Source organism: Hylobates moloch, unplaced genomic scaffold, assembly GCF_009828535.3.
Source record: "Hylobates moloch isolate HMO894 unplaced genomic scaffold, HMol_V3 SCAFFOLD_5, whole genome shotgun sequence".
In the NCBI taxonomy this organism is placed as follows: Eukaryota; Metazoa; Chordata; class Mammalia; order Primates; family Hylobatidae; genus Hylobates; species Hylobates moloch.
This window is the reverse complement of record NW_026652280.1, coordinates 32,927,688-32,941,628: the sequence shown is the minus strand read 5'-3', so window position 1 is coordinate 32,941,628 and position 13,941 is coordinate 32,927,688. Positions and strand designations below refer to the sequence as shown.

Genomic DNA, 13,941 nt, shown 5'->3' with positions numbered 1-13,941 from the left:
ATTTTTGCTTCACGTATTTTGGGAATATGTTATTAAGTTTACACAAGTTCAAAATTATTGTATCATTCTTTTTGTCATTATTCCTTTTGTCGTTGTCTAATATATTTTTATTTGAACAAAGTTGTTTGCCTGAAAGTTTCATTTGACAGCTATTAATATAGCTATGCCAGAATCTTTCCTGTTTGTTAATGTTTTCCTGGTATATTTTATTTCATCCCATTTATTCTCAGACTTTTTGTGTCATACACTGTATTTAAGCTGGATTTTTGAATTTTCATCTAAGAGAATATCCGTCTTTTAAATACTGACTTTGTTCTATTTATTAATACATTTGTTTTACTTTTTGCTATTAGCCATGTTTTTTCTTTGCTTCCCTTTCTTCATTTCCTTCCTTCTATTGGATTGATTCTTTATTACCTTTTATTTCTTCCTTTGGTTTTCAAATTATACATTTCTGTTTTGGGGTGGTTACTTTTACAATTTTGATATGCATACTTATTAAAATCTACAGTTAATCATTATCCCTACTCTCCTGGGAATGGGGAGATCAGCAGGGGCCAAGACCCTTACTATGTCTTAACTCTCATCATCCACTTTCCTTCTCAAATATTATTGATTTTAATTGTTTGAGGTCCACATTTCTTCATGCGCTGATGTTAGTCATCATTATCGTTGTTTTGTATAGTCAATGCTTGCTTAGATTCGTTACATAGTTATCCATTTTTGCTCACCTTTGTTTCTTATATCTCACTCCTTTCTTCTGTGTACAATTTCCTTTTTCTTGAAGTATATCCTTTAGTGGTTGTTTAAGCATATGAATGGTAAACTCTATTTATTTTTGTTTGCATGGAAATTTGCTAATTTAGCCTTCACTCTGGAATGATAACCTAGCTCGTATAGAATTATAGGATGATATATATTCTTGCTTAGAATAGAGAAGATACTATTCCACGTACTTATGACCTACATAGGTTGCTGATAGGAATTTGCTATCAATCTAATTATTGTTTTTATAGAAAGCAATCTGCCAAATCTACTTCCTTTTAAAATATTTCCCTTTGCCTTTAGTTTCCCCACAATGTATCTAATTATCTGAAATTCTTGAGGATTTAATATTATTGTGTGTTTTGTTGATTAATGCTTAGTTATGATAAATTATATATTTGAGTGTTTCGTAGTTTGGGAAAGTGAACATATCTTCAGTATTTTGTCTGTGGAAATTTCAGGCCGTCTTGCAAATGCTTTTGCCAAATATCTAAAGGTATTACTGGCATGAAACCAATTTTCTGTACTTCAGGGAGAGGGGCTTCCAAATCACACTTGTAGTGTTAAATCAAACCTCAAGCCCACATGCAGTGCAGGCCTAAGGTATCAATTTCTCAGCATTTTTTTTTAAATTTAGAGCTCTTGCCAAGAAACGTTTACTGTACTGATGAGCAAATTTTTTCCTGGTCTATTTTTTCACTGAAGATGCCCCTCTGAACCATCAGGGCTTCTGGCTTTATATTCAGTTTTAATTTCAAATCTCTTGACTCATGCAGGGCCAAGGTCTCATTTCCTGACCCCACATGGGTATGAAAGCTCATCCTCTAGATTGTTGAGCATGAAAGCTCTCTCCTTCCAGGAGCCACCACATCTATTCATAGTTAACACTTTGGTTTTGAATTCCCTCTTCATTTCTAGCACTGGCACCTGGAGATTTCTCTTTCTTTTTCCTTATAAGCTTAGCAATACATTTTGAATTCTTTAGTATATTGTTACAAAATTCACATGTCTTTGTAGCTTTTCCAACTCCTATGTAATTCTGCTAAATTGGCAGAAGCAGAAGAGAACCACCTGTCTCATTCTGACCTGAACTTCCTCTCAACACCTACAGCTGTGTCTGAGCTCTCCATTCTTGCTTTCCCTGTGAGGCCAAGTCAAATTCTATTCCCAGCCTCATTCTGTTCTGCCCCAAACTACTGCATTGAATCAGGCCACACCCAGCCACATCCCAAAGTATAATTCAAGATGGGCATGGAGCTTAGGAAGATAGAGTAAGTGAGAATGAGTTTCCTAGAGATGTGGAGCTTGGGAGTGTCCATGGTCTGAGATGCAGGACAATTGCAATCAACCCACAAACCAGCCATACTGTAATCAGAAAACACATCACACACATAAACTTTACAACACAAAATGAACACCTGCTGCCCAGGACAAACCCACTCCAAACCACATCACAAGAAGTGAGATGCTCAATAGAGGAGCCCAAAGTGGGGCTCAAGCTGCCTTCCTCTGCCAGGACTGTGGGAAGAACCCCATCTACAAAATAGTCCTGGGCTTGGCTTGTGAAAAAAATAATTCAAACCCATTACCTGTGTCTCCATACTCTCCAAAAATATTGATGAAGACATCAGCATCTGTCCCTGCACCAATTACATCACCAGTGTATACCTTGACTTCATACTTATTACCTAGGAACAAGGAGAGAGAAAAACCTTAGCTCATCAGGATCCTGAAAAGAGAATAGAGGCCCCAAAGTAGCTACCACACCATCTACACTTACCCCAGCAATGCATAAATTGTCACCATTACTGTCAATAACAGAGCAAAAAACAAGTCAGTCCACATTGGTTCCAAATGATCATTGTATGAATTATCATCATTACTGTCAATAACAGAGCAAAAAACAACTCAACATTAGTTCCAAATGGTCATTGGATGTATGACCATCACTGTATGTGATGAATAAATCAGAGGTAGAGAAGACCTTCTGTTTTTATCTACTAACATGTTGCCTTGAAACACAGGGATCAGCCCAGACCCAAGGTGCCACCCTGAACCAACTCCCACCATATCTCCCCTGAACTATTGAAATGTCTCTAACTAGGCCCTCTGTATCTCCTCTGCCTTTCCCAATCCATTTTCCACATTGCACCACAGCATAAAAATTCACTGGGAAAACTGGATTCTGCAGACGAAAATCAAATTTATATGTAAATTGTCAAAGCCATAACCAATGCAAAGACAAGAGGCACCAATAGTGGCTGGCATGCTTAGGGCCCTTTCAAAGACCTGTATCTGCTTCCTTTATCTTTGCTCCATTCATTGAACAAAACTTAATCCCTTGTAACCTCCAAATGCCTTAGCTTCAGCCTCAGCCATGGCCTCGATGGGAGACAGGGCTTGGTAAACTTGACAACACGATGAGACCTGCCCAGGTCTCCCCAGCTGGAGCCAGCCTTAGAGTGAGGAGCAAAGGTCAGGGGTTGGTATGTGTGGTCAAGGGAAGGGGACTCCTCCAGCTGTTCACTGGGTGCCAACAATTCCAAGAGCTGAGACCACTCTCCCTCCGCTTTTCCCTTCTTACAGTGGCTTCCTATTTTTTATGTAGCAGAATCCTTTTTTATAGGTGTCTTTTGCCCAATATGTGAAGCTGGTAAAAATTAGAGCTGTTCTAATCAAGGTTCAGAGTCCCAGTCCCTCTGCCCACCTGTTCCCTAGTGCCTTCTCTGAGCCCTGTCCCTGGCCCTTAGAGGTTTTTCTCTTCTGTATTCCTCAGCTCCGCTATGTTGCCTGTGACAATGATTTCTGAGTTTTGTCATTTACTGTCTTGTGTTGTTTGCTATTTCCTGCAGGTAAGGCTTCTAATTTCAAGTATTTATAGGAGGGCTGGGAGCAGGACTTCCTTCTCCTAGATAATCTCTCCCACATACCCTAGCACAGTGCTGGGCATGTACATTACAGTCTCATTAAGTATGTTGGAAAGTAAATTGAATCAAATTTCCTAAAATTCAAAGTCTCCAGGAATTTGCTCAGGGCAAAGGACTGAGGTTGGAGAGATGAGGAGAAAACCTAATTTCATCCCTTCTAGAGGTGACACGGTGCAGGATCCTGCAGGAGCCCCACAGAGGACAGCCCACACACAGCCCCTGAAAGTTGGCCTTGAACTGGTGAGAAAACTGAGGCAGCAGCGGTCAGTGCCTTCCCTTTCTCTCCTCAGTCCTCACTTGAGGAAACCCATCAATGGGGTAGGGCAGAATCCTGCCATTCTTGTCCCTAACTGAGAGCTCCAGGAGGAGCAGCCACTGTCAGACTCCCACACCTCTTGCTCTACAGTGAAGATCCTCTAGACCTCAGCCAGAACCGGAGGTTTTGGAAGAGGCCAGGTCAGGGAACTCTGAGGTGAGCAGCTTGAAACTGGGGCCACACTCAGGTTACCCGGCAGTAACACCTGGCAGGTGTTAAACGGGCAGATTCCAGGTTTCCCTCCCAGAGCTTCTGAGCCACGTTGTTTGTAAGGATCAGAGAGGCCTCAGCCATGGCTAGCTAATTCTGCTTTTACCATCTTCCATATTCCAGAGGCTGCCCCCCAGGATTGGTTCTCTCCTCCCTGGCTGGCCGCACCTCTGAGAACATTCATTTTGGCTCATAACCTTTCCCAACTCCAGTCCAGGGCTCACTTCACAGAGGCGAGACCCCTCTTCAGGGTGGCAAGATGCCCAGGGCCCCTTGGTTGGTGAAGCCAGGGAGGGTGGTGGCCGGGGAAGGTTCTGAAGGTTGCATGAGTCCATTGGAAGGGGCAGCAGGGCTCCAGGGGAAACTGCACACAGTGAAGCAGGAGAAAGGATGAGAGGGGCTGGGAAGCATTTGTCGAAGGAGTCGCCAATATTCTGAATCATTCCAGAAGGCAGAATTCTAATTAGTGAGTTGAGTTATAAAGCAGATTTTCACTCACCTAAGGAGAGGTTTTGTAGTATCTAAGGCTATTCAACAAAGGAATGGATGCCCTTGGGTGGGGGAGGGAGTTTCCCATCCCTAGAGACAACTGACAGCATGGGCCAAGCACATTGGTGGAGAGCCACCTGCCAGTGATGCTGCACAGAAAATGCCATAGGTGAGAGGTTGTGGAAACACTAAAGGTCCTTTTTAATCTGCAATTCCTTGACACTTGACCAAGAAGGACAGACTCTGGAGGGAAGCCAGGAGATCAAGGAGACATCTCAGAAGGTAGGGGAAGCACCCCGAATCAGGAAAAGTGAGGCCTGGGCAGCACGAACCCACAAGGGACTTTGGGAACACACAGCATCCATGCTCTGGGAAAGTCTGGAGAAGCAGACCATGAACCCAAAGCGAGGCAATCTGGGGAGACAGGCCAAGAGTCAGAGATCAGGAGACCAGGGCTGGGGCGGAAATGAGCTTCTAGGACTTTCCAGCTGAGGTGGACAAGGGACCCAAGCCAAGAGATCAGGAAGTCACATGGACAGAGGTCAGGAGGAAGCTTATTCTAGAACAAGCAGACTGTCCTCTAGCCTCTGCAGAACTTTCTATGGCAGATGGGGCCCTGAGTCCATATGCGGTTGGCTGGGTGGAGAATAGGATCCCTGTGTGACAGGTGACTGCCAATCACATTGAGAAGGAGAGAAGAACTGCAGCAGGGATGGACAGATGCACCTCACAAAACCATTTTTTAGAAGGCCCCATACATGGATGCTGACGTTTATTACCTTACTCTTCTACCTCCTTTATTTCATATTCCCTCTTCTAGCAGAACCCCAGACTATCTACTTTGCCATTTTCCAAAACAAGTCCCGGGCCCAATGCCAGCCCTGACCTGTGCTTAGGTGCATCTGCCAATGAGAGAACAAGGCTGAGTAAAAGCAGGGCTCCATTCTCTCACTGTTGGCAAACGCCAGCTCAGGGCATCAAGCCTTCCTGTCATACGAGTGCCCCCCAATTTCCTGTGACTAGAGTTTCAGTGAGTGCAGACTTGCTGTTCTGGTCTCAAGCAGGTTTTTGCTTGTTGAACTCACCCCTTGGATCTTGTAATCTGTGAGAACAAAACGCCCACATATGAGATAGGGCTGCTGCCCTGGCAACTGGGCACTGACCAGAGAGAAAGGGAAAGACTGATTAAAAAAAAAAAATCCCTGCCCAAAGGCCAGCAGGAAGCAGGGAAATAGGGAGAAAGATGATGATAAGAAAGAATTCCCATGTGAGCCAAAAGGTCACCTTTCATCTCTGAAAATGACATGGTAGATTCACCTTCCAGGGCAAATACTACTAAATATTCACAAAGGCATGTGCAGCTAACAAGCCACTTGCATATCCTAGATGTCATTTGATCCGCACAATGGCCACATGTGATAGGCAGGGCAGGTGCTGTTGACATTCTCATTTACAGATAAGAAAACTGAAGCTCAGAGGGCAAGGTGGCTCGCCCCAGGACAGATAGTTGCTAAATGATGCAAGAAGGGCTCAAAGCAAGGTCTCTGGTCTTTGAATCCAGGGCTTTTCCCAGGATACCCTAGGCCTCCCAGGCCCTATGCCAGGGTGGGCAAACTTTTTCTGTAAAGCACCAAATAGGAAATATTTTAGGATTTGCAGGCCATTTGGTCTCTGTCACATCAACTGTTCAACTCTACTGTTGTGGCACGAAAGCAACAATAGACAATATTACATAAACAAATGGGTATGTGGCTACATTACAGTAAGACTTTATTTATGGACATTGCCATGAGAATTTCGTATAATTTTTATGTGTCCCAAAATATTACTTTTTTAAAAAATTCTTTTCAACTGTTTAAAAAACATAGAAACCATTCTTAGCTCGGGGTCCACACAAAAACAGGCAGCAGGCTGGGATTGGGCCACCGATGCGAGTTAGGATATGTCTTGCACTCTCAGGCACTATTCTGCCTGTCTCTAGGCAGGGGGTGGTGGGCAGATCTGCTCTCTGTGGCCTGCAATTCGAGCAAAGCTGCCTGGACCAGGGTGGTCAGCTGCTGGCTGCAGGATAATGGCAGCATATCCAGACCATTAGCTAAGCATCTCAAGGCTCTGAAGATTGGGGAAGGAGTCCCCTCTCTCTGTTGCAGTAGAGCATGTCCTGTGCCCATTGTGAATGAGCAGGGCCAACTTTCCCTGCCCCTGCAATGCCGTGTGGCTGGGCTGAGCCTGGCGGTCCACTGATAGAAGAAGCGGCCTGGTGTGGGGTTTCCTAAAGGCAGGGACAGAGGGCAGCACCACTTCTGCAATCTTAGTCTTAAGCTTTTTGTTCATAGCCCGATTGAGAGTAAGGAGCAGAAATGGAAAGAGGTGAAGGTCAAGTTGGAGGAGAGGCTAGCACTGAATGCACCCCTCTTCCTGATCAAGCTCGGGAGAAACAGGGCTTAGTGATGGATTATGGAAATCGTCACCCAAGCCAGCTCTAGAGCTGGCCTGTGGTTTACCCATTTAGTGTATTATCTGTTGTTCAATTGCCCCTAGAGTTGATCTCTCTCTGGCCTTTTAGCAGGGCTACCGTTAGCCTATACGGGACCTTTGTGCAAATTAGGCAAAAAGAATCCCTTTCTCAAGACACTTTACTGCCATCTGTTGGATAACTGTCATAATAAACACACAAATCTACAAGCTCTCTGATGTGAATTGTGTCTCCTTACATAGTCATACTTGTGCAGTGCGTGACTTGCACATCTGAGCCCAGCAACCCTACCTTTCACATAGTCACCTCCTTCCACTAAAGGTCAGCATGAGCTCAGGGAGGTCAAACTAATTTAAGCATTGATCTGAAGAATATACAATGAGGGCTATAGACCAGGGATTAAGCTAAACACATGGTACCTTCCAAAGCCAACCAGAATTGAGCTGGAGTCCTGTGCAGGTGGGCTTAGCTGCAGCCTAAAGATAGAGTGCCCACTCAAGGCCACAAAAGAGGGTTGCCTGTGACCCCCTTGCCCTGCTCAGTGGATACACATGCCCTGACGTGCCCTGTTTTTCCTCTGCAGGCCCTGTGGCAGGGGCACAAGGCTGCTCCCTCTAAACAGGAAATCCGTCCCTTGCCGGCTGGCCGGAAGCTGCCTATGTGGGCTTCCAGAAAAGGCAGACACTGGCAGGCCCGAGCTGCCTGCCTGCGCCTGGTGCACCAGCCGCCCCCACAGCCTCCCCTACGCTCTGTCTGGAACAGTCAGCACACAGGAGTGACAGAACACATCTCCAGAGAGCCACCCCAGGCCATGCGGAGAGGCAGAGCCATAAGGGGACCAGGCCCCCAAATCTGGTGCTGCATGCACAGTGGAGTCTGGTGAGGCTGCTTGCCACATTCCCGACCACAGAAGTCAAGCATATGCCCCGTAACTAAGCCCCCATCTCATCAAGACCCAGTGCGATTTGAGCCTCAGGGACTCTCACGTGGTCCAGGCTTTCTTAGGAAGCAGAGAATCATGAATGAACTGGTGGAGTTTCTTTTCCTTGCCTTTAGCCCATCCCCAGATCCTGTTTAAATAGAACGTGGCTTTAGCTATTTTAGCAGGTGAGGGTGAGGAGGGGGTTGGAAGGAGAATGATTGGGCCTGATTTTACCCCACCCGCAAGTGAATCTGCAATGGCTCACACCCTGACACCCCTCACTTCCGCTCACTGAGAGCCAAGACGCTAGAAGTGAGATATCACAGGCGCTGCGTAGGAGGAGATGAAAATGGCAAGGGAGAGAGATTCAGCGGGGGCTGCCCTGGGGGTGGGAGATGAGGGGGAATGTTCTCTCCCAGCCAGGGAAGGCCCCCTCACTACTCAAGCCCACACAGATGTGGGGAGGGGGTGGTCCGCAGAACCCAAGGATGGGCAGGGGGGACAATGCCATGTGCCGGAAGCTGGCTCATGGCCACCAACCAATGGATTCCCTCCCAGTCATATAGACTCCAGTTCTTTTCTCTATGCTACCCCCAAAATGTTTCCTCTTCCTTCATCAGGCCTGGATACCCATTGCCTCTCAGCCAGCCTCTCGTCTACTGTCTCTTCCTCATTCTCCAGACTCTTCCACCTCCCAGTATATCCAACCCACCCTCCCATCATCGCTTTGTACCAACTCTTCCATGGCCTCTGCAAGATGCTCTCTGCTCCTGGGACCACACACAAGGAACTGGGACGATGGAAGACAGGCTCTCTTCCTTTGCTTTCCTCCTGTAACTTCCTTCCTTTCTTTTCTTCCTTCTCCCTTTCTTCGTCTGTCTTTTCTCCCTCTCACTGTCTTACAAATAGAACTGGAACTTTTCTCCCTAGAATACCCTCCACCTTGCTCTCCTTGCAGACACACTCCTTATCAAAATCATAAGCACCTCTGATGCTCCCAGAAATTGCAATGGGCCATTCACTTCTATCACATCGTTTAATCCTCACAATGATAGACCCTATGGCTACTAGTGTCACCATTTTTAGTAATGAGGCAATGGAAGCAGGAGCTTAAGAAGCTTGATGGTGTTCACACAATTAGAAAGGGTGCAGCCTAGATTTGGACTCAGGGCATCTGAACAAGAAGGTTCTCTCTTGGCTGTCATTGCCCCCACCCTGCCAGCTTTAGTTCAAACCTCAGGTTCTCTCAAAAGTTCCCACCTCCCAAACCCACATGGCCCCATTCCACAGCTCCCAGCGTGTGCGTTGTTCCTTTAGCAACTCGGGTGCTCAAACACAGTCCGTGCATTTGACCGCAGCCAAGCCTTGTTATGCACCAACATGAAAACATCACTTGGTCCTTAAAAGTTGCTCATGGGCAGAAATCAAGAAATAACATTCTACAGCAGTGGCATCCAGTCTTTTGGCTTCCCTGGGCCACATTGGAAGGAGAAGAATTCCCTTGGGCCACACATAAAATACATTAACACTAACGATAGCTGATGAGCTAAAAAAAAAAAAAAAAATGCAAAAAAATCTTATGCTTTAAGAAAGTTTATGAATTTTTGTTGGGCCACATTCAAAGCTGTCCTGGGCCACATGCAGCCTGTGGGTGGTGGGTTGGACCAGCTTGCCCTATACCATTCATCACCCTCAAGTAAAAATACAGCTGGTACGTTTTTCTAGGGAACTGTCCAATGTTAAGTCTGATGCTATCAGGTGTTGAAACACAGGAGGGAGTAGATCAGCCTCCACTCCTTTAGCTTATCCTGCTGGGTTCCTTTTCCAGCCATTGCCCAGCCCTGAAGAGCTATTTCCACCTGCACTGCAGTCACTCGTCCTCCTTTGCTTCCTTTCCTGCCTCTCTATGGAAGACCCCTCCCATCCACCTGCACGTTTCGGTAACCTTGGCTCCATTACTTCCCTTTCCAACCCTGACTCTAGTAGACTGCTAGTATTTATCTTCCCCCAGAGGGCCAGAACACCAGCACTTCTTGTATACTACTGGAATGTCACCCAGCCTTCCTGGAGGGCAGATGAGTGATATATGTTAAAAGCCTTAACATTGTGCAAATCCCTTGAACCAATTATTCAAGCCCTATGCATTAGTTTATACTAAGGGAGTAGTTATATTAATTGATCACCTATAAGGATGTCTATCACAGCATTGTTAATACTGACAAAAAATTGGGAACAACCAAAAAATATCCAAAATAGGAGATTTGGAGGGTGAAATATATTCTCCCATTTATGGGCTACTATGCAGCGACTTAAAATAACAGAAGATGGGCCGGGCACAGTGGCTCATGCCTGTAATCCCAATACTTTGGGATTACACTTGAAGTCAGGAGTTTGAAATCAGCCCAGCCAACATGGTAAAACCCTGTCTCTAATAAAAACACAAAATTAGCCAGGTGTGGTAGCACATGCCTGTAATCCCAGCCACTCGGGATGCTGAGGCAGGAGAATCACCTGAACCTGGGAGGCGGAGGTTGCAGTGAGCCAACATCATGCTACTGCACTCCAGCCTGGGCAACAGAGTGAGACACCATCTCAAAAAATAAATAAATATAAAATAAAATAACAGAAGATTACTTGAGGCTATAATGTAGTATTAAGTGAAACAACATGGTTATAAAATTGAGTTTAATGCAATTACCATTTTAATATGTGGGGTTTAATATTTTCATAAACAAAAATTTAAAGAATGGGAAGGAAATTCACCAAAATGTTAACAGGGGTGTCTCCAACACAATTGTACTCAGTACTTAAGTTCAAGCCTCTGGGTTTGCTCCTAGCTCCATCCTTATAGACAAATGATTTCACCTCCCCCTTCCTCAGTCTCCTTCATCTATTAGATGGGGGTAACAATAAACCTCCCTCGCAGCGTTGTGAAAATTAAATGGATGTTTAGATAGATAGGTGGATGGACAGATTAGATTAAGATTAATAGTTTGTTGAGAATAATGCCAGCCATTGAATAAGTGCCGGATAAAAATCAGCTATTATCATCTTTGAGTGATTGGATTATGGAAGATTTTCTTATTCTTCTGTTGCTTACTTGTACTTTTGAATTTTTACAATGGCCATATTTTTTCTGGGATTGAAAACTGAAGTCACCTAATGTCAATACTTGAGTAGGTCATCATGTCTTCTGTATTTCAGAAGAAACTGTTAAAAGTTCCTGCCAATTTATTATACCCTCAAGCTGGCTTTGTCACACAAACACCTTGAGCCAATCTGAGTGGCTGTCAGGCTGGAGGGAAGATTGAGAACTGGATGGCCAATGAGAGAGAATAGACACGAGGGCCACCAGCAGAGACCCAGCCCCAGGCAGGTGGGAACCCTTTCTCTGACTCTCGCTGGGCTCACACTGGGCAACACCTGCGGCTCAAGGGAGGGTTCCAGCAGGAAGCCATTGGTGCTGGAATGGAATGGACACTGACAGCTGGATCAGGGCCAAGACAGTGTCTGTGTCATCAGTTCAGATTTTCGTGTGTACAAAATGCAACATGGAGAAAGTGCTATTTCCACAAACAGAAAAAAAAGGCTATTTTAAACACCTATTTAAAGATAAAAATAATGAAGTTTGAAGCAAATACACAATTCCATGCATTCTCCAAACATTCTGGCTGCTGGGTTGAAGGAGAATGTGGCTGGTGGTGGTTCTGGGAGGGTGGAGGCCACAGTGAAAATATGAGATGGAGGATCCATTCCCAGCTGTGTGTGTGACACTGGGCCATTAGAGCTCATTTCCCCAAGTGCCCTCATTTCATTTCAAATCCTAGAAAACTCCTCACCTATGAAGACTCAGTTTGAGCATCACCTCCTCTATAAAGCCCTCCTGATTCCTTCTTCCTCTATGCTCCCATTGGCATGGGCCATATCCCACTTAGAATATTCTATCCCTTTGCACTGTGATTATCTACTGGCTTGACTCTCTCCCATCTAGACTCTAAACTCCTAGAGAGAAGGGCCTGTATGTAATCACCCTGAGCGCAGGCTCTGGTGCATAGAAGGCTCCCCGCAAAATGCCCATTGAATCACTGAATGAATGTGCTTAACGGGAGGAATGACAGAGGAGCATGGGCTGGCACCAAAAGCCCAAGACTGCAGCTCTGCCCTGCAGTTATGCTGTGTGACCAAGAGCAAGGGGCTTAATTTCCCTGGGCTTCCATTTGCTCCTCTCTGAAATGGAGGAAGAGTAGATAAAGTCCCTTTTGGTCCTTAAATTCTCTGATGTGCCACACCAGGGCCTCACTCAGAGTGGTTCTCTTCTTCCCCCTCTTTCCGGAGATGATTTTCTACAGTGCTAGGTGGGAGCAGATGGAGTGGGCGGGGAGCTGCTGTGAGCTTCAGTGGAGGAAAGTGCTGCAGGGCTGGCCCAGCCCTCCCTACCCTGGAGCCCTTGCCCCTACCTGGGAATTCCTCCATGGAGTTCAAAGGAACAATGACTCCCAAGCAGCACCCACAGCAAATAGGCTCAGAGAGCCCTGGAGAATGCTCCGTGAAGGAAAATGACAAAGCATCAGGAAAAGAGGCTCTCCCTGCTGGCTTTAACAGCAGTCAAGGTCATGAGCGTATTCCCAGTTGTCTGCTTGAACCTGCCTGGATTCCAGAGGGGAACCTGGCACTGAATAGCTCTGGAGTCCTTTCTGAGAGGCTAGAATCTTAAGCCTGTGCATCTCAGAATCAGAAAAAGCCTGGATGTAGGGGAAGAAGAAAGGGAAACATCAGGAGCTTAACCACAAGGACAAGCACCACGCTATTGTGTCATTTACTGAGCACTGACTCTGTGCCTCTGCACTAAGTCCTGTATGCTTATTTCCCCAGCTAATCTTATCAGGTAGAAATTAATGTTCTCCCCACTTTACAAATGAGAAAATAAAGGCACAGAGCTTAAGGCATCTGCTCATGCTAGCCTAAGTGGCAGAATGGCAGAGCTAGCTTTTGACCACGGAGAAGGGGAGTCCAGAGACCAAGTCCATGGTGGGGGACTATCTCGAAGATGGGAAGTATGGGGGGATGAAATAGGGGAGAAAGTTCCACAGTAGAAAGGAAGCCACCAAAGGCCAATCTCCTTTTGCCCCCGTGGAGGAGGGCTGGCCCTGACCTCTCCATCTCTCTTTGGTTATGAAGGTGGACACTCTAGTAATCCTGAAAATACTCCAAGAGACCCCCTAGTCCAGGTGCTCTACAGAGGGAGAAACTGAGGATAGGAGGGGAACTGAGATCTGCCCCAGGTCTCATTGCTATTGGGTGGCAAAGCCAGAACCAGAACTCAGGATGTGCCTTCTGACCCAGAGAGTTATTTTAAGATTAATGATTTAATTACTCTACGGTAATATCCTATAGAATCTGGGAATAAGTCAGGGCTTCTGGCTTCTTGACAGAGCCTTTGTGATGGGTGTTTTATGCTCCAATCATGCAGGGTGCTTTCATTTTGCACTTGCTTTTGCACTATGCAGTCCTCTGGCAGGTTCATAATCCTTTGCAGGGCAGTACAATTTGCACATGCCCCTAATACGTTAATCGCAATCCCTTTCTTATCTCATTCTCCCCTCAAATGCACCCTGGGCACTGCACCCAACATGGTCATGTCAAGACTGGGTACACATCTGGAGCTGTGTGATAATCATTGTGTGGCACTGCATGGGCTGGAATAAAACTATAACCCAGTTACCTGATGAAACAGCCAGGAATGGAAACAGTGATTATGCTGAAAACAAACACAATTCCATTTCTACCCGTTCCCAAGTGCTGTGCAGCTTTCAGCCCCCAGCTCCAAGTTTTTCAC

General features: G+C 45.8%; 1 protein-coding gene across 2 annotated transcripts in view; it reads right to left on the bottom strand.

Moving 5' to 3' along the window:
- The window catches only part of LOXHD1 (lipoxygenase homology PLAT domains 1), a 197,232-nt gene that overhangs the window by 155,940 nt on the left and 27,351 nt on the right, over positions 1 to 13,941 (bottom strand). For both annotated transcript variants that reach the window (XM_032151710.2, XM_058438393.1), the window contains exon 5: positions 2,355 to 2,453. In XM_032151710.2, coding sequence (XP_032007601.1) covers positions 2,355 to 2,453 — 99 coding nt within the window. The remainder of the gene's footprint in view (positions 1 to 2,354; positions 2,454 to 13,941) is intronic.